Raw genomic sequence first — 26,889 nt, 5'->3', positions numbered from 1 at the left:
GAAGTTGCTATATAATATGCTTATACCTCTCTATAAATGTACATTTTGTACATACCATGACTATCTATGTCTTTATACAAAATTACAGCATAATTAACCTGTCATTTAATGACTCAAATAAAAAATATTAATATATGATGTATTTTTAAAAAAGTGTTCTTAAGTGACAAGTTTAGATCAAAATGTGATTAGACTCAAATACGATTTTCATTACTGAAATGAAAAATTCTAACTCTGTCATTTCAAAGAGCAGCAAAATGAGTTTTGCTACTCATTCTGCAATGAAAAACAATGAGCAAAAGTACTGCTGTCAACATAGTCACAGCTGAAGGTTTTTTTGTGATTACCTGTGGAAAACTATTCAGAACTATTTTTACATATATACATATTTATAATAATGAAACTTATCATCAGAGAGTAAAGGGGTGTGGCCAAAGTTTAAGCTATTCATTTTCCATTGTTAATTATGTGGGATGGGTATGTGCACACCTATGTGAGGGGGACCATGGAGTCCTTCAGATCTCCTGGAACTAAGTCATGGGCACTTGTGAAACACTGTGTGGGTTCTGGGACCTGAGATTAAGTCTTCTGCAAGAGAAATATGCACTATTAACCTCTAAACTCTCTTCATCCATGCTAAACTGTTCTTAAACTATTGGAGACAAATACCACAGAAAGCATCTTAAAACTTTCCCTCAAAAATTACATTCTTTCACATGCAGCTGCTATCATCCCAAGAGATTTTGCAGTGTATATGAGTACTTTAGCAAACAGGGTATATTTTATTTCATTGGATAGATGATACTCACACTTTAAACTTATTTAGATGATAAAGCAGGTGTGACTGGAAGGGAATTAACAAAATACATTTATTGGCTCATGTCATAATTTTATTAAGGTTTATGAATTACTTCTCATGAGGAAGTTTTTAATGTCAAGGCTGTCTTTGTAGTGAATCTGTTAATAAGATGCAGCTGTGACCCTGGCATTAATACAATCATGCAAAGCACATAGTAGAATGACATTAGAAAGGAAAATTAAGAAGTTGAATGAGGCAAAAGAACAACAGGTATTTTTTTTTAGTTTGCTGATTTGCAGAAGATGTCCCTTTTATTGATTTTTTTTAACAGACCTGTTTTGCACTATACTCAAATACTGTACAAAATTGCAAGAAATGCCACTATCTGACTACTTAGATTTCTACAAAAACATCATCATGAAGTTGCATTTAATTTTAAAAGTCAACTAATAACTGCTAATGTACATGTCAGTCAAAGGTACTTTGTTTTTGACAGAAACACACTGTTAACTTTAGCATATGGCAGGAGCATAAATGATAGTTTTATATAGTAAAAGAAAAGATGAATTTTAATCATTAACAATCATTAGTTATATAAAATTAAAAATCGTTTTCTAATTTAGCTACATGGGATGTGTGTGTATGTGTGTGTGTGTGTGTGTGTGTGTGTTTGTGTGTGTGTGAGAGAGATATAGTTCATAATCTGTTGATGATGCTTTAAAGTTGTGGATTAAAAATGTTCAACTCTTACCAAAATCTCTTCTGGTATACAAAGCTGCTGTAAATTTGAGTCAATGAATTTTAAAGTTGCAATTTACAAAAGCAGATTTATATTAATTTTTATCTGAAAGAGCTGCTTTCCAGACAGAAAAATGTGCCAACTAACTGCCCTTTCCTTTATAGTTAGTGGCTTCTGAGTCCTGATGAGAAGAAGCCTTAAGGCAGAATTTACAGTAAACAGGAAGGAAGAGAATCATATAAGTGCTCATCTGTACCTGGGACACCTATGAATTCTCATCACTTGGAGTTTTTGGCACAGCTTTCTAATCTGATACGGATGAACTCTATTAGAGCCAACATGGCTGCTTTCTTCTACTCTCCAGCACCAAAAAAATTCAGCTGACAACACCTACATGGAAAGACTAAGTCCATATATCTTCTTTTTTATACTGTTAGGTAGTTTCCAAAGATTGTAATGAGCTGTGAGGTTCAGTTACTACTTTCAAACAAATTCTGACACTAAAAATACAATGCCTTTGATATTCCAATAGTTATTGAATTTAAGCATAATCAACATCCTGTCATGGTGACTTATAGATATTTGAGCTTGTCATGCTTATGTTATGTACATGGCTATTGATAGTCTACATAATAATTAAAAGCTGTTTCCACATCTCTAGCTTTCTCCTTATGTTTATCAAGCTTCCCATTACACTAGCAGGGGTTCTGAACACTCCTGGAGGGAACACATCAGAGGTTTACATGTTCAGATATCCAGAAGAGCTCATATTTGAGTGACAATGTTAATCTCTCATCATCCTTAGGTAACAGTAGAATTTTTTTTTCTATCTAATATCTAAATCAAAGGTTTCACAAAGAGGGCATTGGATTTCAGCTTTCATCATAATTAGAACATTAGGAAATAAATTGCATGATCTGAGTCCTAAGGTAAATCTTTAAAAAGTCAATGGCTCTTTTGGCATGGGATGTTTTCTGCCTGTATTTTCGTGAGTTAGCAAATGCAGGTCCCTTTTGGAGGTCTACTGGTAAGCTCTATCACTATATACATACTGTACATATTGGGACATAAATTAGCAGTTATTAGTCAGACTGTACATAGCAAAATAAACAAAGTGTAATGTTACTATAGCCCAAAGATAACCAATGTTTAGACTCATGGACTGACCCCTAATACAGGCTCCCTGTTTAAATAGGTAGCCCAATAAACTAAATTAAATGTACCAAACAGAACTGGGAAAACTATTCTAGACATTCTGTCAATTTTGCTGACACTGTTGAAGGTTTTCTTGGCTTCAGCCGGCTTGTTTTCTGGCTTCTTGTTGGGTTCTGGCGTTGTTGCACTTTTAGAGATGGTGGAGAGAACAGGATCTTTGGAAAGATTTGGAGCATAGTTGGCAACGGCCACCGCATAGGCATTGTTCTGTATCATGACGGAACCTTTCTCTTTTTTCTATTGGAAAATACAAAAATTAATAGTGTGGGTTTACCATGCTTCTTAAAAAATTCCAAACAATAGCTTAAATTCCAGAAAAATTGTTATTCAAATATGCATCATTAGTAGTAGAGAAGAGAAATTAGGGAAGGTAAATAAAACACAGTCAGTAAATCCTAAGAACTCTGAGTGAAAAAACTCAGAGAGTACAATACAGGCACTATTTTATCAGAAAACCAATTTTTGTTGTTTACATGGAAAATGAACAATAGAAAGTGCAATATTAATAAAAATTTATAAAATTTTCATCATATATTCTCTCATACAAGTCACCCACATATGCTTTTCTAATTAATGAATGAATAATTAAGAAAAATGTAAGGATTTTAAACAATGAGTGACCTCAAGTTTTTTCTCATAGCACAACTCCAACCCACCTTACGGCAAACTTGTAAGGCAATGCTTTATGATTGCAAGAAACTGTGACTTTGCATAGATAGAGGCATACAAATCACTATTTAATAAAGAGAATTAAATTCTATCTTTTCAGCTTTCCTAACCCCAACTTCCCATTTCTGTTTTGCTAATGAAATTCTCCAGTTCATGTAACAGTAGCTCTTGTTTTAGTTACAATCGCTTGCTCCAAATAATTCCTGTTTGTGTTTTTCTGGTTTGGCCTAACACTATTCAGTCTTTAGTCATTATAGCTACAGGGAGAAGAACTTCAGGACACAAATTAGATCACACCATTCATATTATTAAATCTCTCCAACAGTAGCTCATGGACTGTAGACTACAAACAGTACTTTAAAAACCATTCTTTCTCTGTGTTTACTACATACAAACCCCTGTGGTACAGCTTTATTTTTCTAAATATTTGCTTGATACGATACCAAAAGGAATGACATCTTAAATTTCTTTCTACTCACCCAATTTTTCACATGATTAATTTCCTTTCATATTTTACCCTGAACTTGAATATAATTTCCATGGAATGCCTTGCCTATCCACTAATTCTAAAATAATCTTTGTCCTTTACATATTCAGTTTCAGAGTACTTAAATTTGTGTCTATCATGATACTTATTAAATCATCTATGTACCGTATTTACCATGTGATTATTTAATTGACATCTTCTGTTATCATTAGAATCTAAATTCAATGAGGGCTGATGGTGTCTCTGTCTTGTTGATTTTTGTAAACTCAGCATATGACATGAAACTTTCCTATAAGTATCTTTCATGGGGTAAGCATGGCATATGTATGATTAATAGAAACTGAATATATAGATATTAATTATCTGTTACTATACAATATAAGTATATTGTGATTTATCTACATGCCAAAAAGTGAGCCAGCAATGAGTTACCTAAAAGGTGGAAAACAAGTTCCACTTTAGTTATTAGTTTGGGAATGAGGACTATGGAAGTTTCTTGTTATGGCAAGGATATCTGTCTATGAGAAAAAAAACTGACAGCAGTTAGAGGTGTCATCTTTCCAAACATCTGCAATAACTTTCCGTCTGAAAATTTTGTTTGAATTTTTGGATTGGATTATTTTTTCCCTAAATGCCCTAGTTGAGGATTATATCACTCTGCCAAGCTTCAAAAATTATCCAACAATATAGGAAATTCATAACAAATACTGGCTCTGCTGTTATTTAAATATATATCTAAATCCCAGCTTAAAAAATAATTCAGTTTAGCTTAAAGGTTATGACATATTTGAGAAAAAGCATTTGCTCACACTCTGTTTTAGCTTCATGCTGGATGAAAGGGAGAGATAATGATAACAAAACTACAATGACTCTTTGATAAACAGTTTAACTAATGTATGCTATACTCACAGTATGAAATCATTACCTCCAAGAGATGTGGAGTGACAATTGTTACCTAGCCAAATACATAGTCTTTTATTACATACATACATACATACATACACACATACATATTATTTAGTGAAGCCTAAAAAGCAATGAATGGAAGAACTCAGGTAGAGTTTCATAGAAATAGGACATTAAAATTAGATTAGATATTATGGTATAAGAGTTAAGACAGTTACCTAAAGATATATTTTGTGCAGCAAGGGTATAAAGACAGAAAGGATATTTTAATTTTTACCAATAATTTTTTAATTATAAATGTATGAAATTAATAGTAAAGTTCCTATTGAATGAAAAAAATGTACAAAATATACAACAATGGCAAATAAAAAAAGGCCTCTACCAGTGTTCACTAACCAAATATCAGCTGGTTATTTGGTGACTTTTCTGTTTTGTTTTTTTTTTTGTTGTTGTTGTTGTTTTGTTTTTGTTTTTTGTCATAATTCTGGAGACTCTAAGAAAAAGAAAAAATAGCATTTCTAACATGTTTTTGGAATTTTTATTGTCCTAACTATAAATAGGGAATCTTATTTTATTCATTATAGAAAATATGGCTTTGGTATCCAAAGTGTACAAATCAGAGAAGGACTAGGCAGGAAACTAATGGTTGACTTGCCTTCAAAACATGCACTTGGAATAGAAACTTTACCATTTTCCCATCAGCAGCAAAGAAAAATTTAACCATCACACATCCTACCTTTTGGCAGGTGAACTCTATCCAACTCACTGAATGATATAAAACATCCATGGTATCCTGTCTCCTCAAATTCTACACACAACATATACAGCTTTATAGGCTGGTGATATCTCATTTAAAGGGAATATTGTTCCTCTCAGTGCAGTCAAAGATAATGATCCTAAATAATTCCAACTTCTTCTTTGTTTAAAATTGAATATACATAGAGAAATGTGTTATTGAGTTGATAGTATACTTATGACATGAAGTCATTTATTGAAATTAGATTCTCACTGAATAGGAGAACTCCTTTCTGATGGTTAGCTTTCATAGTGGTAGGAAATACTGTGCAGCCCAGTGAAGGGGAAAAGACATGACATGTCTCACCCAAATTGGCCCTAAATACTAAAATACTAACTTGCCAGACAAGATGGTATAAGGGCAACCCAAACATTTTCTGATAGGATCTTAAACCCTCTCCACAAGTATGGGAATTCATACTTGGTATTGGGGTCGGTGGGTAAAAGAGCATAGCCCTAGGGAGGAACTTATTACTTTTACTTAGATCGATAATTATACTGTCACATTGACTTCTAACTCTATATGCTGATGCCCATAATTATGTACTGCTTTCAACATTAGAGTTATTCCCTTTTGTACTGAGTAGTGATTAATGCAGAGACTGATATTTGACAAAATTGCTGAGAATAAATGAACATGAGTGCTGACCCCTAATTGGGGCATCTATATCAATTACTTATTCTAAGGTTCAGGGAATATTACTAAAGAGAGAAGAGAAAGAATGTAAGAGCCACTGGAATGAAAGAAATCCTGTTACATGCTGATTTTAAGACATGACATGGACTTACACTATGAACTCAGCAGCTGCTGTTCCCTGCAGAAGGCTTGCACTTAATTAAGGCAATCAAAATTCTAGCATTGATGGGGAAATGGCTCATGAGTATCCATTCCTAGCTGAGGAACTACTTCAGTTGATAATTCCTGCAAAGAGAGCTATGCTTCTTTGGAAGAGCGGCCACTGGTAGGTTGCTCATGCTGCATTTATAAGGATGCAGGCATTGTGCTGGCCTGCCCCTGTCACCTGGCAGGATTCACTTAGGCAGTACAGTGGTTAGCACAGAGTTCCATGGTTGTGTAGTCTGCATGCAGGTGCAAATAACTCCTCTAAAAGAAAGACATCCTGTCTCTTTCTCTTTCCTGCTGCTCCCTTGTAGCAGACAGGACTTTTCCTATCTCCATCTTTTCTTCCTTCCTCCCTCTGTTTCTGTGTCTCTTTACTTTTCTCTATCCTTACCCCTTCCTCCCCTTTCTAATGAAACTTCTCACTTAAGTTCTGTGTGCCTGGCATGTTTATCTCCCACCTTGGATCATACTTGACTGCCATGCAATCTGCCAAGATTCCCCACTTGCTTTATCATAACAGTATTTTTAACCTACAAAGAGGGTAGTAACAATTAGACATAGTAGTATATAAACAACACAAAATTTGGGTGTCATCAAGTTCAAAAGGACTATTGGGGTATTTCTAGTGTACGTTGGAGGTAGATAAGGAACAGATATGGTCAAACACAAAGAATTAATAAAAACACTCTAAAATTATTTTGGAAGTACAATATATAATGGATACACTGCCTTTACAATTATTTCTACACTATTTTTAAGAAATAAATTCGTTAGTTATATTACCAAGAACATCGACATATAAATCATTACCAGAAGCTTGTACCTTGCCTTGTGCAATGATGAATGCTATTAACAAGGATAAGTCTGAGATAAAAATTACTAAAAAGAGATATTTGAACATTATTCAGGCTTTGAATAAGACCATTGTGGAATATGCCATGAGACACTGACCTCTGTCAGTTGTACTTAAGTTGGTGTTTAATTATTGGCTTTTATCTACACACTTGAAAAAAATTAGCAAATAAAACTTATTGTACTAAGCAGAACTCATTGCCGTGAAGGTATTCTGTGGTATTTCTATACTGTCTTGATTCTTCAGAAAAACTGGAAAAGTTTTAATTCTTCTTACTACTTATTACCCTATAGTCTAACTTAATATTTTTTTTTCAAGTTCAGGCACTGAGTAACTCATTCTCTGTCATTTAGAGAGCTACAGTACAAAATGGAATGGTACAAATCCAGGCTAGATGTCGGAAGCTAGATGTCTATTGCACCTTAATTTTGTCTATTTGGGGGTAACTAATACAGAAAACATCCAGAAATAAGCTCAGCTTAAGAATATCCACTTGCTGGCCAATGCACATGCCTTAGCCTATGAATGGTGCCACAGTTCAGTCAGCATCTCATAATTAACATGCATTGATACTCAAGTTAGATGTACTGGAGTTTGTACCATTGTTATATTAGCAATGACAAAGCTTCAAATCATTCTCAATGAAGCATCGTTTCCTACTGTCTGTTTTCAGTGGCATTTCTATGTCTTACCTAGGATGACAGCACTAGTTTCTATAATAGCACAGGCATGTTCTTTCTCCATCCCCTTTCATTTACTTGTAAGCAGAATGAACAAACAGAATGTCCTAAGGAATCCCTAATATAGTTGTTAGTCCAAAGCAGACTCAGAAATGTTTTGCAAGAATGTAGGATTCAACGAAAAAAAAAAAAAAAAAACAAGTTTAAATAAAAAATTTAAACGTAAGGTAATGTGCTTCATGGGACAAAATAAATACTTTGTTAGATAGTAATAATATCAGCTCATACTTACAATTCTACTACATTATTATCTCAGAGGAACACAATTTCGCTATGTACAGTGGTAGTAACTTCAACTTCTATGTGGTATTGGCAAAGATGTGTTTGAGTTGTGTACAAATAACAATAGAGCAAAGATGGGATTTTTGAAAAATCAACACATAGTACATTTTTATATAGTTCTTGGTATAAAAAAACAATAAACTATTACACTGTTATAATATATGTTGACATCTCAGTTGCCAGTGAAGTAAAATGAAATAAACGTTCAATATAACTACTCTCATCACTGTGAAGGATGGATAAACACTCTCCTATGTACCTGTTGTTGGACTGCTCCTGCCCCAGGGAATGGTCACACACAAACGGGCATATGGGCAGCAATAACTGGATACAAAGAATCATTGATAACAAAATTAACAAAAAAGAGAATAGGGATTTGGGAGAAAGACAAGGTAGGACACTATGGGGAGTGGGATGGATGGAGATGGTGATCAATGGATAAGATCACTATACATTCTAGGAACTTCCACATAATAAAATATTATTAAAATTGAGAAGTAAAATTATATTTCATAACATTCAAAATGTTTTAAATTTATTGCATTGTTGGAGACTGTTGATACATATTTAAAATATCAAATCTAGGAGAATCTTGATTGCCGAATCCATTGCTTTTTACATACTTGTTTTACAAACTTGGCATCCTTTACACGGTAGAGAAATAACATACTAGCAAATAGAATAAATTATATAGTTAAAATATGGGCATCACTTAGAAGACTTGATGTATGAATGAAAACAGCTATCTGTAGTTTCAGAAATTGGCCCTTACAATACACATATGAATTTCCTATCAAATAGTCAATATAATTGGCTCTGGGGGGGGGGAAATCTAGGTTTCTATAGGCAAATGTATGATCTTTCTATCATGCCATGTTGTCCTTTTACAGTTTATCATGACCAGTGGAAAGTCCAGTACTTATAGATCAACATCATGCTCCCTGGCCAAATAACACTACCATTAACTGACTAGGCATCCTGACTGAGAAAAATAATACTTACAGAAGAATGTGTGAAGGTTAAACGGTCCATCCGCTTCTCTAAGTATTCTAAAGGCTGTGCTTGGCTTAAACTGGACCATGAGAAATCTATATACTTGGCCCATATTAGTTTAGCTCCTTGAAGAATTGCCTTCACTGAGTTGTGTATTAATATAATGCCTTCAGCTTTAATTGAAGGGGACTACAAGAAACATTAATATGAAATCCATTACAGCATTTATTGTGAAAAAGTTGGCATCACTTGATATAGCACCCAACTCACCCTAACATAACAGCAATTATAATACAGGAAAATCTTTCCTTTATGAAAATTTATTTATTTTTTTTAAATTAAAAAGATAACATCCCAAACATACCTACAAATTTACTGAGTAATAACCTTCAAATGTGAAACATAACTATTACAACTGTGAATTGTTGTTAGTGAGTCAACTAATTGAGGATGCTTGAATCTATTTTTCTTCTGTTCTCATTTCCAACTTCTACTTTATAATTTTAATATAAAGTATTATAATTTGATTACATAGCTCTTTAGCAAATTACCTGAAATTATTTTGCAAAAAGACAATGTCAAAACTGAAAAAAAAAAAGGTTTGGAGTGATGACTCAGTGGTTAATAGCACTGGCCCCTCTATTAGAGGACATTGGTTTGATTCCCAGCACCCACAAATGTAACTCACAACCATCTGTAACTCCAGTTCTAGAGGATCTGATGCTATCTTCTGGACTCCATGGGCACCTTGCACCCTTGGTACACAGACATACATGTAGACAGAACATCCATAAACAAAACAAGATAGAAATTTAAATTTATAAAAAATAAATGAATAAGTACACTTTAAAATGTGGTGTCATCTACAAATTAATAGAGTGAATCACAAGACAATGGACCACTTCAGAATTTAGGGTACTACATTGTTATATCTAGATTTTGTGTGGTTTATTATCTTGTGTAGTTATCTGCTTTTGTTGGCCAGTTTCAACTTACTGTCTTGAATTTATAAATGAAAAACAATTTCAGGGCATTGAATTGAAGCTAACAAAGTTTGAAAAGAGAGCTAAGGTCAGCTATGTGCTAGACGGTATTCTAGGTGACACAAGATACAACAGCTAATAAGACAAAGCATACTTCTCTCAAGTTTCCTAATTTAGTGGTAAAAAGAGTTATTTATAATAAAATTGTAATTTAGTGAAACTAGAACAAATAAAATTAGTGCCTAGTGCTCTGGAAAAGTGCGGTGTTCATGTATGTAAGTTGGCAACAATTAGAGGTTAAAATAAGACATTTAGACAATTTGAAGTCAAGGAAGGACGGAGGATATCACTTCAAGAAGATGCAGCATGTTTAATATTAGAGACATGAAGACAAAAGATTTTGAAGGAAATTACTGTGATTTGTAATGGGTAAAGGTAAAATATGACCACCAACCATGGATAGCTTGTATTTCAGACTTAACACTTGTGGAATGTGTGTCCATAACCAAGTAATTTTACTAAAATAACCCCCAACCTTAAATTAAAGCTATCTATGGGCTTATCAGGATAAATACATAATACTTTTTAGACAATTCTATCTATCATTTTCATATAACTAAACCATATATTTGGACCATATTAGCCTTGAATTGTTCATTATAGAGCTGAAAAGTTAAACGATTTCCATTATGTTTAGGTAATTTTAAGATGTCAATGTGTATTAAAGAAAAACATGATTAAAGGCCGGGAAGCAGTAAGCAATCTGTAAAATAGTATTAAGATACATTTTGAGCTTTGTAGGAAGGATAGATATGTCAGATGCGAGAAATATAGGAAGGTTAATGAGTTTATGGGAAGGATAATGGGTTAATGTCAGATGAGAGAATTATCTCCTGTTTGTTGGAATGTGACATTATGCTATGTCCCTGACTGATGTGTTAATTCCTGATTAGTACCTAAAAATGTTTATTTATTTATTTATTTATTTATTTATTTTTTTGTCTTTTTTTTTCTCTTACCTGTGGGCGGTAGAGGATGCTAACACCCATGTCTATTAACAATTACGTTATTGCCTATTCATAATGATTTTACAGATATCAGTGTTACACACTAACACTAGACTTTTCAGTGCTGAGAACACCTAAGTGGATATGAGTTGCAGTTCCCGGAGGCATTTCATTATTAAGAAATTGAGTCAAGAGACTTTCCCATTGGGTACAAAAACAGTTCATCACACACATACCAGCAGCAGCTACTCTGTCCCAACGTTCTACATTCTTGACTTTTTAATTAAAGAATTTTAGTTCATCCATTAATTAATTTCAATATTTTGTGTGTGTCGGCAGTTGCCCTTCCTGTATGCAGGGATATGGACTGTTTCTAGTGTCTTAGAACGCTGCTAGAGGGTGTGAGATCCCCTGCGACTACAGATACAGACATTGGTCAACCAACATGTGGGTGCTGGTAATCCAAACCTCCTTTGGAAGTGGAACCAATTTTATTAACTACTGAGCCATCTCTCCAGCCCCAGTCCTTGACATTTTATCACAAAATTTGTAAATGTGATTATCACTTACATCTCAGCATAGGCAGTTCTCAAAGTTTGCAATGTTAGGTGGAAACAACATGGGAATAAGAACACACACACATATACATATATCTATATGTACATGCTGGGAGATATATGTGTGCAATATATAGGATACTGTGCAACAGATCAGAAGTAAATGATTTATTAAAATAGCTATGCAGTCATTATGATGACTGAGAGACTTAAAGTAAAATATTCAGTCACAAAGAATGATAAGGTTTTTCTAAAAATCAGGAAAGCATACATAATTATACTTTTACTGGGACCCAATATTATTGGATAGAAGTACTTGGAAATAACATAAAAAAGTGAAATTTGTGTCAATAATGAGCAAGGATTATATGATTTATGACAGCAAATGGGCAAGTGATGTATTTAATGTAGAGGTTTCTGCAAATATTACCAGTACAACCTTGAATTTGAGAGCCACATTGCAAACACTAGGACACAAACAAAAGTATCAAACAAGGCTGACATGGCTTTCTCTGGGGAACATGAGTATGCTAGAGAAACTTGATGCATCTGACTCTGGCAAAGAACTTCAGAGTGTGGAATGAATTGTGGCAGTGGCCAGGGTGTGAGCAGAGACTGCTGACATTGAAACACTCCATAATGAAAACAGAAGATGTTGCCAACTTGGACCCAAGTATCCTCAACATTGCAAAGGATGCATCAGTGAGGATCCCGAGGGCAGGTGGAAAAACTCACAGGCTATTAAATTAGGGAATGCCAGTTATGGTGCAGTGAAGGGAAGAATTTAAGGGTACAGAGGACTAAGAACTGAAGGGAAAGAAAATGACAGGAGATAATTCAAATCACAGAGTTGTGTGGTAAAAGGACAGTGAAATCTGGGGATGGGATGGAGATAAGCAATCATGTAAGATCTGGGGTTCCATTGCCTTTATGTCAAGTTAACTAAGCCTCTTATCAGGAAAATATGAAAGAAGCAGTAAAACAGTAAGAGTTTGTTTCCAAGGCTTAAAACAGAAAAGTAACAGTGGGTAGAGTAAGTTGGGGCTTCAGCAACAGAAGTGGAAGATTAGTTAGGACTAGCGAAGGGCCACAGGGTGTAGGATCTTTAAGAAGTACTTGGGGGCTCTATAAACAGACATCTGTGTGTTCCTTTAGAATTTGACCCTTTGATCCAGATGAGTGCTTTTAGAATGAAGTTTTCTTTGCTCATGTCATAGCTGATGCTAAAATGGCAGAGGTCCATCAAGATCCCAGCACTCAAAAGTAGCTGAAGCATAAATGTATATATGGCTTTGTTAATGTTTTTATTCTGGAAAAATAAAAATCTTAAATATCACTTTTCATAATCTGTATGGGAAGTCTAGATTGTAGACAGATAAAATTGAAGTACACATTTCTTGTTTTTTGTTTTTGTTTTTCTTTACACACAGTATGTACATATATCTCTAAGTAGTCAAGTGTCTACCTGTGGACAACTGACTGGGAAAGGACAAAAAAATATGTATTTCAAGAAAACTATTATCCCCCCCCATTAAATCTACTTAAACTAAAGTAGAAGGTAGGATGTAGTGAAGTGTCTCTGGGCAGCTAGTCACCTCTTGGCACTCTACTTGATTTCCTTTCAGCTCTAAACACATCTTTATTGTCAAGGTGAGTAAAGGGAATGAATAAATCTCCCATATGATTTTAATAATTAAATTGACATAGTACACATGTAAACTCACCATTATAAAGTTTTTAAGACCTTACAGTTAAGATAAATAGGTTCTCTTATCAGTGTATTGCCATATTTATAATAAAAGGAATTTATTCAACAACATTGTAAGAGCTATGGTGCACTTTCCTAGTCACTCCATCTCTGAAGAAAGTGTATGTATAACCAATATGCTTAAGGTAAGTAATCACATAGATAAAATGAAAAGCAATTTACTATATGGGAAATGAAAACAACACAAATCAACAATAAAATGTAATGGAAATGCTGGAATTAACCAGACGTTAAGCATATAAAATTGATTAAGAATTAATTACTTTCCTTTCAATATCTCATCATTACTTTTTTTAGTAGGCAAACTCAACTTAGAAATAAACTAGCAACTACAATTAGAATTTCTGTAGCTTGTAAAAAAAAAAAGAAAGAAAGAAAAACTGTTTTAAACTGTAATAGTCAAGATTTGTGTCATTAAACTTTAATATAACATAGAATTTCAATATATAAATATGTACTTACATTCAAATAACTAATACAAAAACCAAATCACAAAAAAAAAGGTATACCCAAAATTATGGAAAAATTCATATAATATAGTATTCAAATAAACTGCCCAAATAGAAGTTTCTACTACTATTAAAACATTCATAGCATATTAGAATATATACAAAGTCATTTCCTAAAGCAGTTATCAATTTGCTAAATTAGAAAGGAAACCATTGATATATCTATACGCAAATGTCCTATTAGTCTCGATACTTGAAACATGAAAATGCATCAATAATCTTAAAAATGAATATTAAAAGTAAATTTCTCCAATTAGACCCCATGAGTAATTTAACATTTTTTGTCATTTCAGTTTCCACATATTTACTTCATATGGTATAATAAAGATAAAATTCTACCTTCACTTTTGCAAAGTAGTAACAGATAATATGTATGCACAAAGAGTCTCTGACTCATTGCCAGAGCGATGGACTGTGGTGATTTAAAGGTAAACACACTATAGGCAGACACACCTGGGTTCTAGTACACTTACTGGTCAGTTGTGTGACCTGGGGCAAAGAAACAGCTATAATAAACTTGAGATACTTCACTATGGAAGATTAGGATTAAGAAGAGTTCCTGCTTAATGCAGAAATTGAGAGAGAGCATGCGTGAATATGCATCACTTCTGGACACAGAACTCCATAGATGTTGAGGAGTTGTTTAAGAAGTGTCACTATTACAAGCACCCTTCAGGGATTTCAAACACGAACAAACTTTTGAAAATTGATGTTGAATTTCTGAATATCAAAATTTAAGAATTCTGCTACAGTCTTGAACATGTCTAAAATTCTCTTCAATAGATGAGAAGCGACCTAGCACTTACCTTGTCATTGACTACGCTCTTCCCATCCCAAGCCCATCCTCTTTTGGTGAAGTAATTAACCGTTGCAAATTCAATTAGGGCAGAGAACACAAATGCATAACAAACAGCAATAAACCAGTCCATGGCAGTGGCATAAGCCACTTTGGGGAGAGAATTTCGAGCACTGATGCTCAGTGTTGTCATTGTTAGAACAGTTGTTACTCCTGTAAAAGAAGAGACAGGAACCAGAGGCACAATCAGTGGTGGGAAGGGAGAACATCCCAAACTTATCTTCTCTTTCCCTGGAAGCTACTTTTGGTGTCATTCTGTCCACCAAGGAGTGTTAGAAAATGGTGTGGGTTGGATTATACTTAGTATAATAGTATGATAATACTTCTGGAATAGAGATACCAAGGATAACCTGCAAGTGCCTTCATGTTTTCACTTTCTTCTACATTGATTCCATTTTTACTTAATATTTTGTAAATAAGACTGGTAGTAGTGTGGCACTGATGTATATATATTACATTTTACATAACAACAAAAGTTCTCCCTCTTCCCCTGTTCCTGCCCCCTTGATTCCCCTGCAGCCCACCCATCATGCACTCCTCCCAAGAGGTAAGGGCTCTGATGGAGATACTGACTTACTTAGATTAATAATGTAAAAGCACCTGAGTAAGCCCCCACACTAATTGTAGTGGGATTGTGATTGAGAAGTAATTAACACAGTCTTTATTTAACAGTTGTTGTGTATGTATGGAATTAACAGTGGCTTTGAAGAGATATGATCTCTTTTGTGGCATCATTTAAATTTTGTCAAAAATAAAACACTTGGAATCTTATCTATATGTCTACAGTTAAGTGTAGCTACCACTCCTCAACAATAAAGAGACCACACTTGGCAACAAATGGAGACCTTCACAGAAAACCACAACTGGACACAGTGGACACATCAAGACAGGAATCCAGCCCCAACTACTTTCAGATATCCGAGACCTCTATCTTTTATTCTTGATCAATCTGCATAAAACATAATGGATTTTTTATATTTTTGAAAAAAATATGACTGTTTTCTATATCCTATTTTTTTAACCTTTATACCATCTCTAGTATTTCACTCATGAAATATATTAAGATAATGAATATTAAGGTAATGTGAAATTTGTATTGAGGCAAGCAAGTAAGGAAAGATAGAACGAGAGAGCAAAGACAAAGAAAGTAAGAGGAGAGGAAGGGAAGAGAGGGAGTACAAGACCCAGGGGAAGAGAGAGAGAGAGAGAGAGAGAGAGAGAGAGAGAGAGAGAGAGAGAGAGAGTTCAAGGCTTGTCCTTGAATAGCCCTGACTTTCTATCTCACTATCGATTTTTTTCAGGAAGCACTCCTAACCATTCTGATGTCATCCACTATTAGGCTCCCATTAAAAGCTAAGTAAACGACCCACCTCATCTTAGACATTCAGCCTGATAAAAAAAAAAGAATATTCTTTATATGAAGTATATGGACACCTATTTCATTAAAAGATAAAGATAACAACCTGATACATTTAAACATTGTATTTTGAACTATTTTCTTAGGTGCTAAAATTTATAGTAATATAATTTAGATTAATGCCAACTAAATATCAACAGCATAAATATTTTAGCTTACTATCAATCATCACAAATTATACAATTTTGTTTGTTTTATGTAGGTATATAATTCACACACTGTGTATTTAAATTCATATTCTGAATAAAATAATATGCCAAGGAAAACATACATTTAAACTATAATTTACAACTGCTCATAGACTAATCTTTCCATTGCTCACATTTCTTCTGCTGATTTTTGTTATTATCCACCATGTTTTCAGTCAGGTTGGTACTCTTCTTAAATTCTGCTAATGGCAATATTTACTCTTCTGTTTTTATGTATCTGAAGTTAAGTAGATGCTGAAAATAAATCTGGGACACCATACATATATCTATTTCTACAGTTTCATTTTTTTATTGTTGTAATTACCTTGATGAGAATATTTGATTTTTTTCTTAGCTTTCTAAATTTAGTTTTGATTGGTTAGAATTATAGGTTGACAGTTTTCAACATACTAAATATGAGATCCCAATGTTTTCTGATCACTGTGGTTATTCACACTTGTGAAATAGTAATTATGTTGAGTGCCTCCTTCATGTAAAACATCAGGTTTGTTTCTTTTTGTTTTTAATATGTCATCTGAATATCATGTATGCATTTGTATTTATATTTTCCTTTGGGACCACTGAAATCTGTTTGTTAGGTTGGTGGACAACTATATTATGAATGTACAGAGTCTTCTTTAAATCTCTAAAAGCAGAAACAATCTAACTTTTCCCAACCAGCTGTATGCAGTTTACTACACATAAACAGTGTTTTTTTTGCAACATTTAAAGAGGAAACCTATGATTCTATTCTGGCATACATTATTGAGCTTGTGTAGACTCTTAAGGTCAAGCAGAAGTAAGAACATAGAGTTTTGCTTAGGTCTCTTCAAAGCACACATATAAACTTGCCCTCATATGGCCCTAACAGACACCAAGAAATATGTCAATGCTTTTCACAATTAGTATATACTACTCATTCTCCAGCCTTACCTTACAACCTTTCTTGTTAGGGTATACTTTGTCCCACATACTTAGTGTTGCCTCAAGGAAGTCTAAATCTTAAAACCTCTGCTTGTAAATGACTTCAGTGGATATCCCCATTCACCAGATTCTACCGTTGACATTAGGAAGGTTTGGAGTTGGTAAAACAAATACACACCTTTGGAGGAGTTCTACAGGGACTCACTGTAAAATCTATACAATGCTTACTCTTTTTTCTATGTAAGTGTGTGTGTATGTATGTATGTTTGTGTGTGTGCATCTACCTGTTGTCTGCATGTGTTCACTGCAAGTACAAGTACCTTTGTCTGCACTGTGGAAGATCCATTTGGTGTCATCTTCCTCTACCTATCCACACCTTACTTTTTTGAGTCTGGGAGTCACACTGAATCTAGACTGCAATGACAGGGGCTACTGAACCCCTGTAAGTTGTCCTTTTCCTACCTCACAGCACATGGCTTTCAGATGCCCTGCTTTTACCTCTCACAGCAAGGATTTTATTCACATAGCCATGCCTTCATCCCACTTACTAATTTGGAATAGTATGTTTTTCTTTCAGGAAGGAAGGCTATTATTTTTATTGGTAACATTTAGCTGGAATGTGAGCAACAAGACTACACACTATATCATGTCACTTTAAAGCATATTTTAATCAATAAGTTTCAACTATCCCCTCCTTAATTAAGTATATCCTGGATTGCTACAACTATGGAATATCTGAAGTTCTGAAAATACTAATTCACTAATTTCACTGCAAATATAATTTCGCTAATTTTTCTAATTTTCTTTCTTTTCTTATAACTCACTAGCAAACTATCCAGGCCCACTTTCTCACTTCCTTTTATGCTTTTAAAAAATAAGGAGGGACTGGGAGATATGGCTCAGGAGTTAACAACACTTGTTGTTCATACAGAAGACCTGGGTTGAGTTCCCAGCACCAACATGGCAGCTCACATCTGTCCCAGTTCCAAAGTATTCATCACCCTATTCTGGCCTTCACAGGTACAAGACATGCATGTGCTCCACATACAGACAAAAGACCAAACACTCAAACACCCATAACTGACTAACTAAATAAATAGATATGGACAATTCAAATGAATTAATGAATAAATATGATGGAGGCAATAAAATACAAAACTCTACAAGGGCAGATTCTGAAATGATAACACTACAAACTTGTGGTAATTGATAGACAAAAAAACATTAATTTTCATTTTTTTTTCTTGTGGTAAATCTACATTACATTTTGTTTGCTTCCTGTGGGCTTTTGTTTTACTTATTTATTTTTTATTTAGAATAAATAAAAGGGACATATGATAACATCTTTCATTTTCAAATAAGAATGATTTCTCACAATTAGTGGGTATGTTAATGTTCACTGAGCAGTTAAGTAAAAAGAGATCCCCCTTGACAGTGCCCCTTACCAGCAGGAAGTAGTTTGGAAAGAACTATGCCCAAATTCCCAAATATTGTCTATGAATGTTTGTTTTCATTTAAATGGACTTGGTTATAAAAATAAATAAATAAATAATTTTTAAAAAAAAGTAAAAAGAGATCCAGGGAATGGGATAGAGAGAAATATAGGTCATAGGTGATATAAATTGGGAAATGGGAAAAACTAAAGGGGGCTTTAAATTGGGGAATAGGGAAAAAAGTCAAAATAGATAAAGGAGAAAGAAGTACAATTACTCTACAGATGTTAGATAAAGCCTCAAGAAATCAATTCATTTTATCTAAAATTATGTATAATATAATAACAATTTGTATATATGTCTGTACATACATACACACACACACATACACACACACACACACACACACACACACACACACACCATAAGACCTACCAATGCTTCACAGAAAAGCCTTAGATAACAAAACTAGTATCAAGTATGAGAAACATTCCTTCAAATTGTAGGTTAGAGTAGGTCAATTAACTCACAAAACACTAAAGCTGCTTCATTTGGTTGCCTGTCATAGACTGTCAGCTTGTAAGCCTCTATCACTGAAGACTCTACATACTTCTGACAAAGAACTCTGAAGATTGGCTCTAATCTGAGAGCCTTCTCCCTGTCTGACAAAAAACTCTGAAGATTGGCTCTAATCTGAGAGCCTTCTCCCTGAAGACTAGCTTCCAAAGTAGTATATGAGCTGCCAAGGGAGGGAAGACTACAACAGTCTTATCCTGCTAAAACAATAAGCAACTATAACAATGACCAGCATAATAATCTATCCCTAAGGGCGCAATAGTGGCTATCATATATTAATGGTAACTGACTGTTGTCATTTAGAATGAAGGCTTGCTCAACAGAAAGAATGTCATTCTGTTGCTAGAAATTTAACCAATTACCAGGAGATACTACAGTAGTGGGTTTTAGAGGAAAATGTACTACCACGACTTCACTGGAGCAGTGCAATTCCTAACAGCAATCCACAACATCTGCTTATACTCACAGGTAAGTGTATCTCTCACCCCATATCAATGGAGACTATTAAAGGGTCATACTGCAAAGATCAATTGATTGTAGGAAGCCCAGGCTCGGTGAATACTTCTACAAGAAAACTCCCATTTCTAAGGTTTAGCATAACATCAAAGAGGAGGAACAGGAATTGGGTAAGAGCCAGAGAAACAGACAACCAGCACAGAGATTGCTTCTCCTAGAAATGACAGGTAAGCTGTACCTTTAACACCTCAACCATGCAACTATCTAAACAAACCTAGTTAATGACAATGTCCTTATTTTGACACTGTAAGGTGAAAAAACTATGGGCAACTAAAGACTGATGAGAGAGGGACTTCCCCAATGATGAGCCCTAGTTGGTTATCTAGTGCAGAATGGTCAACCCTGAAATCATATACACACATATATGGATTTAGTCAGAATGTAGTTACTTATTTATATGTACACACACGTGCATATGCATGTACAACATATATCTTTATGTAACCACAATAATTAAAGGAAAAGAGGCCACCAAATTTGGGGTGTATCAGAGATGGCTTGGGGGGAGAGGATTTTGAGGGGTTGTAGGGAGAGATGCAAAGGGAAAAGTGACATAATTATATTTTCATTCATTTTATAAAGTATCATTCAAGTTCAAATGACTGAGGCTCATAAACTGTTTTCTTTCAAATCTTGTACTCAGAGCTTAAAACTAATGTCAGGTCCATTCACTGAAGTGAATACACTGTGACAGCAGATTCAGTATGAATCCTCTGTGTAGCCATAAGCTTTTTACCATATTCAGATCCTTCCTCTGTGTACCTTTATTTGCTTTCAAAATGTTTTTGATTTCGACAATGACAGTGCTATCTTCATCTGCCAAGTGCCTTCCTCCTGCCCTCCCTCCATCTCTCCCCTTTTCACTTTCACTAGAAGGATAGGATTTTCATATGCCAGCTTTTCAGTGTAATGGTTCAGCCCAGATGGATCTCATTACAACGTAACCAGAAAGAGCTGAACATTAAGAAGTAATGCACTTGTCTGGAAAGCTCAAGAACTTTGCAGTGTGTTCCAATAATGGCATCTTGCTAGCTCATCATGCACTGTGTAAATGACTGTTCCAAGCATTGCTTCAGTGTTCATCCTTCTTACCTTGGCATGACCTCTGCAATGCACATCTTCTCCAAGAGAACTACAACTTTCTCAGTAACATATTAAAAAAAAGTACTCTAAAGTGCTTTGTCATTTAAAATATCTGCATATATATTGAAATATGTGGGCAGTGATGTTGACAAAGACTACCACCTCCAACCCCCACTTCTTGTATATCCTGGTTTTGACTTATGTAACAGATTGAATAGTACCAAAACCTTGCTATGTTTTAGTGGTGTTTTATTCCCAACATTTGGTCAAACGGTCTGTAAGCAAGGCAACCCTAAGTACTGGGATAAAATAGTTGATGAAGGAAGAAGTCAAGTGAGAGAGAGTGGTTTCAATACCATGCAAAGACAAGTCACCACTGCCATATGTCTGAGTTTCAACCTTTGACTTTGGAGAATTTCCTTCCCTGCTTCTCTTGTTTTAATCAGTTTCTTTTCTTTTAAGTAAGGATATACAATTGTGCTTTCTCATAGTGTTACTATTGAGACAAAATGAACAGAGTGTGAAGCTGGACCTTCTGTTTTCAAAAGATACATTGTGCTTGTGAAGAAAGAATAACAGTTGTGAGTGAATTCAAGAAATGAAATAATAAAGATACTTTAATATGACCTGCATCTCTCTCTCTCTCTCTCTCTCTCTCTCTCTCTCTCTCTTTCTCTCTCTCTCTCCCTCTGTGTGTGTGTGTGTGTGTGTGTGTGTGTGTGTGTGTGTGTGTGTGTGTAAGACAGGGAGACAGGTAGACAGAAAGATAGATACAGAAAGAAGGAGAGGTCGGGACCAGACAAAGAGGGAGGAGTGACAGAGAAGAGTTAGCATGTGTAGTAGAAGATAAGAAAGAGAACTATCAATAATCAGAAGCAAAAACTGCAAAAGGAGGAATGTAATATTGTTTGATACTACCTGCTAGTTACTGCTAGAAATGGCAGAATCAAGAGTCTTATAAAAATTGTTTGTTGCTGTCTTTTTTTAAAATCACGGTGTACAAAAACATTACAACCACACTGAGAAAGGTTACAATTGTAACTTACTACTCCTTTACACTTGTTCAATAAAATGTTGAGGCCTCTATATGTTAGGCATAATTTAGACATTTATTTTTGTTGTAAAACCAAGATATTTCATACTCTCCTAATTCAAATTTTGTGAGGACACAGAAACAATTATGGTCTAAAAGGTGCTATTTACAGCTTGTGCAACCACAACATGTTTGCAGAAATAACATGTTATTCTTTTGGTTTATAGGGGTGCTCACAGATTTATTATATCCAAAGCTTATTTCCAGACTCAAGCACTTTGCTTCTTAAGACCTTGTTTCAGCAAAACTGTCCACAATCTAAATGACACCAATTTAGGATTTTAGATTAAGGTGCAGAGAAATAAATATTTTATCAGTTTGGGTAAATGTACATGCTTTTGCTTAAACTGCAGTCTTTCCTCTGGCACACATTGGCCTCTTTTGTATTTTGATAATTCATGCTCCTTCATGTAATGAATTATCATTTAATAATAGCCAAAGTCTATTTCTATAGGCTCATATGAGCACACACATTAACAAAGAGCAAAAGTTCTTGCTCTCTGCAATAGCCATGTTATGAACACTTCAGTTTGCTTAGGTCAGGGTTTACAGTCTTTGCTCTCTTTTTCTTGAGATCATCTTTGACGTGTCCTGTACATCTGTCAATTTGCCTATTCACTTGCACAAGCCGTACCCTAGTTTCCCTCATAGATTACAGCCTGTCTTCTCTACAAAATTCTAAAAGGTACTGAGAATAATGTAGAAACTTTTAGACAGTTGTTAAATATTAAATATTTATTTAACCAAAACCCCTACTGATTTATAATTGAAAAATCATGTATTTATTAGCACAATATCAAAAACCTATCTATTCTTTCATGAAGGAATCCACACTTTCAGGAGATTGTGGAGAAAAATTAGATGGATTCTCCCAGACACATTAAAAAATAAAAACACAAATGTTATCTATATTAAAACTGCGTAAACTTCTTGATAACCCACAATCAGGCAGTCTGTCTAGACCAGCAGGATTGGCAAGACTACTAGGGAGACATAGGTGGTAGGGAGCAAAATGATATATAAAAAATCAGTAGATATCATGTACAAGACTCAAGAACACAGAAACAAGGCATTCGGGAGGAAAGGAAGGAAGGATAAAGAGAAGAGAAAGTGAGGATTTCATGCAAGGCCATGGCATCATGGCCCAATTTCAAGATGACTTCAGATACTTTATAACTGTGTTGATGATTTTTGGTTTTGGTTTCATTTTCCTTCTATTTTTAAAGATTTCTTTATTACACACACACACACACACACCCACACCCACACCCACACACACACACACACACACACACACACACACACACACACACACACACACAGCAGAAGAGGGCACCAGATCTCAATATAAATGGTTGTGAGCCCCTATGCAGTTGCTGGGAATCGAACTCAGGACCACTAGAAGAGCAGCCAAGTGCTCTTAATCACTGAGACATCTCTCCAACACCCCCATTTTCCTTCTATATTGTCCACCTCACCAAGATCTTAGGAATGCCTTTTGCTTACTGTAGTTTTCAATATATAGGCAGATCTTTTTTTCCTTTTTTTTTTTGATACGTCTTACTACATAGTCTTGGCTGGAACAGAACTTATTTACAGACAAAGCTAGTTCAAATTTGCTGTGAGCCAGCCTTCTGGAACGTCTTCATAAATCTGTACTTATTGCTACCCTAGGGCCTTTCTGAATAGATTTCTGAAGTTTGGTCTGTAATTGATATTCTCAAGTTCCCAGTTATCATTATGTCAAATATTTATTTCATGTCATCCTTCCTTCTTTTTCTTGTGTGTTAGATTTGTAGCAATTTTCCTATTCTCTGGCTACTGTTGAGTTTTATCTTTCTGTTTGAGTAACACTTTGGGAACTTTACAGTGACCTATACATAGAACCTCACCCATCTTTCCTTTAGACAGCTTCCTGCTGAACCCATTCCTTGAATTCTGTTCTGTGCAGTTTTAGTTCCAATGCTTCCTGTTGTTACTTTTAATTTTCTGTTTCTTCTTGGGAATTAATGAATGGACACAATTAAATCTAGGTTTCCCTTTGATATTACTTAATTATATTCCTCTGCTTGCATTATCCAGCTCTCCCTTGTCCATCATGTTTACCAGAAAACCCATTAAACATTAATATCTGTATCAAATGTAGTTTACACTTCCCATCCAGGATTTCCAACAACTAAATCATGGTTTTACTCTTGGTTTTTTCTCTTGTCATATCATGCAATTTTGTTGTTTTTGAAAACTGTAATGAATTGTGGATTGGGAATAGAGGTAAGACTTTTAGTGTAGGGTTTTGTTAATTTCTCTGGTTTAGTTTAATGTTTGCTGTGTTGTACTAATAATGCCTGCTATAGATATATGTACCACCTATGGTGAATTTCTGAGTGTCCCAATTATTTAACTTATAGACTTTCAATTCCATTAATATTTCTTCTCAGAGATGGTATGTATCTTTCAGTTCTTTATGTGTAAGCCACTCATCACTTAAGTCCATTGATGGCATGATGGAAAGGTAAAGGCAGGGCTCTAGTTTGTGAGCCGCTGACACATCTCATTTCTAGTGGAACTGTGTCCCAGGTTACAACCATCACAAATGTTTTTCAAGTTTCCTAGCTGCTTAACATACAACATTCATAGTATGCTTCCATGAAGCCCTGATTGCCATAGTTATGAGTTATCCATCTTTTGGGGTTAAGTAAATATAGTAAATATAGCTAGATATATATAGCTGGATAGAGAACATTCTATTTAAAAATTCTATTTCATTTACCAGGACAATTCCTAGCCAAGCAAACATGTTCTTCTGAAATATTTGCTCTGATTGAAGGTCTGGGAAAAGCTAAGAATGATTTGTTGCACTGACCCTGGCCATATTTCTCAGATCCTTCTTGACAATCTAATAAAGTTCTTAGTAACAGTCCATGAATATGTGATGTGCAGTAAGACTACAACTTGGTAAGTGTCTCATTTTCACACTAACACAGATTCAGTTCCAGGCAATTCATCAAAATTACTATGAAAATGTTCCAATCAGCATATGGCTCCCACAGCTTCTCTTCCAGGTAGAGATCTTGGCTGTGTCACTCTTAGTTTGCCTGTCCTTTACAATTTGGGATGACACTTTGACTGTCATCTTGGTCCACTTGTCAATGCAATGAGACACCTTGGTCTTCCTTTTGTTCAGCGTTAGTTTGTTGTAAGAATAGGAAAGACAGATTGCAAACTCTGCAGATGTCAGCACTGAAATCTGAATTTCAGCCTCATAACATTAATACATGATTTTAAAAAAAGAGACCCCTATTATTAGTAGGATGCCTATCATTTACTTCAGGGTGTTTTTTTTTTTTTTTTTTTGTTTGTTTGTTTTATTTGTGACTGACTTGTAATCCAAAAAGCTGCATAAAAGCTTAATAAAGTAATAAGCCGATGTAATGCAGGCTACCTTTGAAAATTGAAGAGTATGTTAATATACTAATGCTAAGAAAAATTCACAAATATCTGACTGTGACCAGAAAATTTAAGCGAGAAACTCAGATATTATAGTAGATCACTGTGTACTGCTATATGAATCTTAAGAGGCAGCCTGTGAAAACATGTAAAACTGAATTTCAATGAATTATAACATATTAGAGGGTTTGGTATATGATGACTTTTCCAGTGCTTTTTTCAAAAAATTGTCCAAAAAAGGAAAATTGAAGGAATAAAAATGTTTAATTATTATCCTTCTCATTAAATCAATAAACTTGAGTCATCCCCAAGCCCCAAATACTTTGATTACACTTTGTGAGAAACCATAAAATTATTTTAATGCTATTATCACAACATATAGCAAAATTGAATTAACACACTCATAAATATATTACTTAAATCAATTTAACATCTATGCTGATAACAGCTCTTGAATTTGTGAGACATTAAAAGACTTTCAAAACAGAGTGAACATTGTTCACAGTAAATTTGAAACTGAAGGAACATTCATACAAATACAGATTTAGTGTGATTTTTGAACTCAGATATTAGAGAGGGGTGGTACTGCCATTCTGTTGTGAGTTTGTTTGTTTATTTGTTTTGGTGTGGCCAGAGAGTATTTTTCATATTATCACAGCATAATTAATAAAGTGTGCAGAGTTTCTTCCTCTGTCCCACACCTCTAAGTAACTGAGGAAAGTATCTCAGTTTTGCTTAACATAACACCAGAAAAGCCCATCACAGTGCCTGGCAAGCACAACCTCTTTAGACTGACTGAAAGAATAAATATAATACATAAAGCAAAGGCACCAATTTTTGTGCAGAGAAATGCAGAAATCTGTAAACATGGTGTATTCATTTGCAATTAAAACCTGAAGACTTGCTTTTCCAAGAATTCACTGTGTAATACACATACACAATTGCGCTCGCACACACACACACACATACACACACACACACACACACACACACACACACACAGAGTGGGGTAAAGAGAGATGAGAGATTATAGATAGTCCAGTAACCACAGACAAATGGAAGGCACATGGGAAAATTCAAAATTCTTGGTCAAATTAATCCAGAAAAAAATATTTTTGTTTGCTTGTTTGCTTGCTTGATTTTTTTCCTTGATGCAGCATTGATACAACCTCTGAGGTTATCTTTAATGTGTTAACTGATCCATTTTGTA

At 34.7% G+C, this 26,889-nt stretch overlaps 1 protein-coding gene across 1 annotated transcript in view; it reads right to left on the bottom strand.

Moving 5' to 3' along the window:
- Positions 1 to 2,571: 2,571 nt before the first annotated feature.
- The window catches only part of Gabra2 (gamma-aminobutyric acid type A receptor subunit alpha2), a 136,585-nt gene continuing 112,267 nt past the window's right edge, over positions 2,572 to 26,889 (bottom strand). Inside the window, exons 8-9 of the mRNA XM_051198333.1 lie at positions 14,953 to 15,155; positions 2,572 to 2,990 (exon numbers count right to left, since the gene is read on the bottom strand). Coding sequence (XP_051054290.1) covers positions 2,694 to 2,990; positions 14,953 to 15,155 — 500 coding nt within the window. The 3' untranslated portion in view covers positions 2,572 to 2,693. The remainder of the gene's footprint in view (positions 2,991 to 14,952; positions 15,156 to 26,889) is intronic.

The sequence above is a fragment of the Phodopus roborovskii genome, unplaced genomic scaffold, assembly GCF_943737965.1.
Source record: "Phodopus roborovskii unplaced genomic scaffold, PHOROB, whole genome shotgun sequence".
Classification (NCBI taxonomy): domain Eukaryota; kingdom Metazoa; phylum Chordata; class Mammalia; order Rodentia; family Cricetidae; genus Phodopus; species Phodopus roborovskii.
Note: the sequence above shows the minus strand (reverse complement) of the source record. Positions and strands in the feature narration are given on the sequence as shown.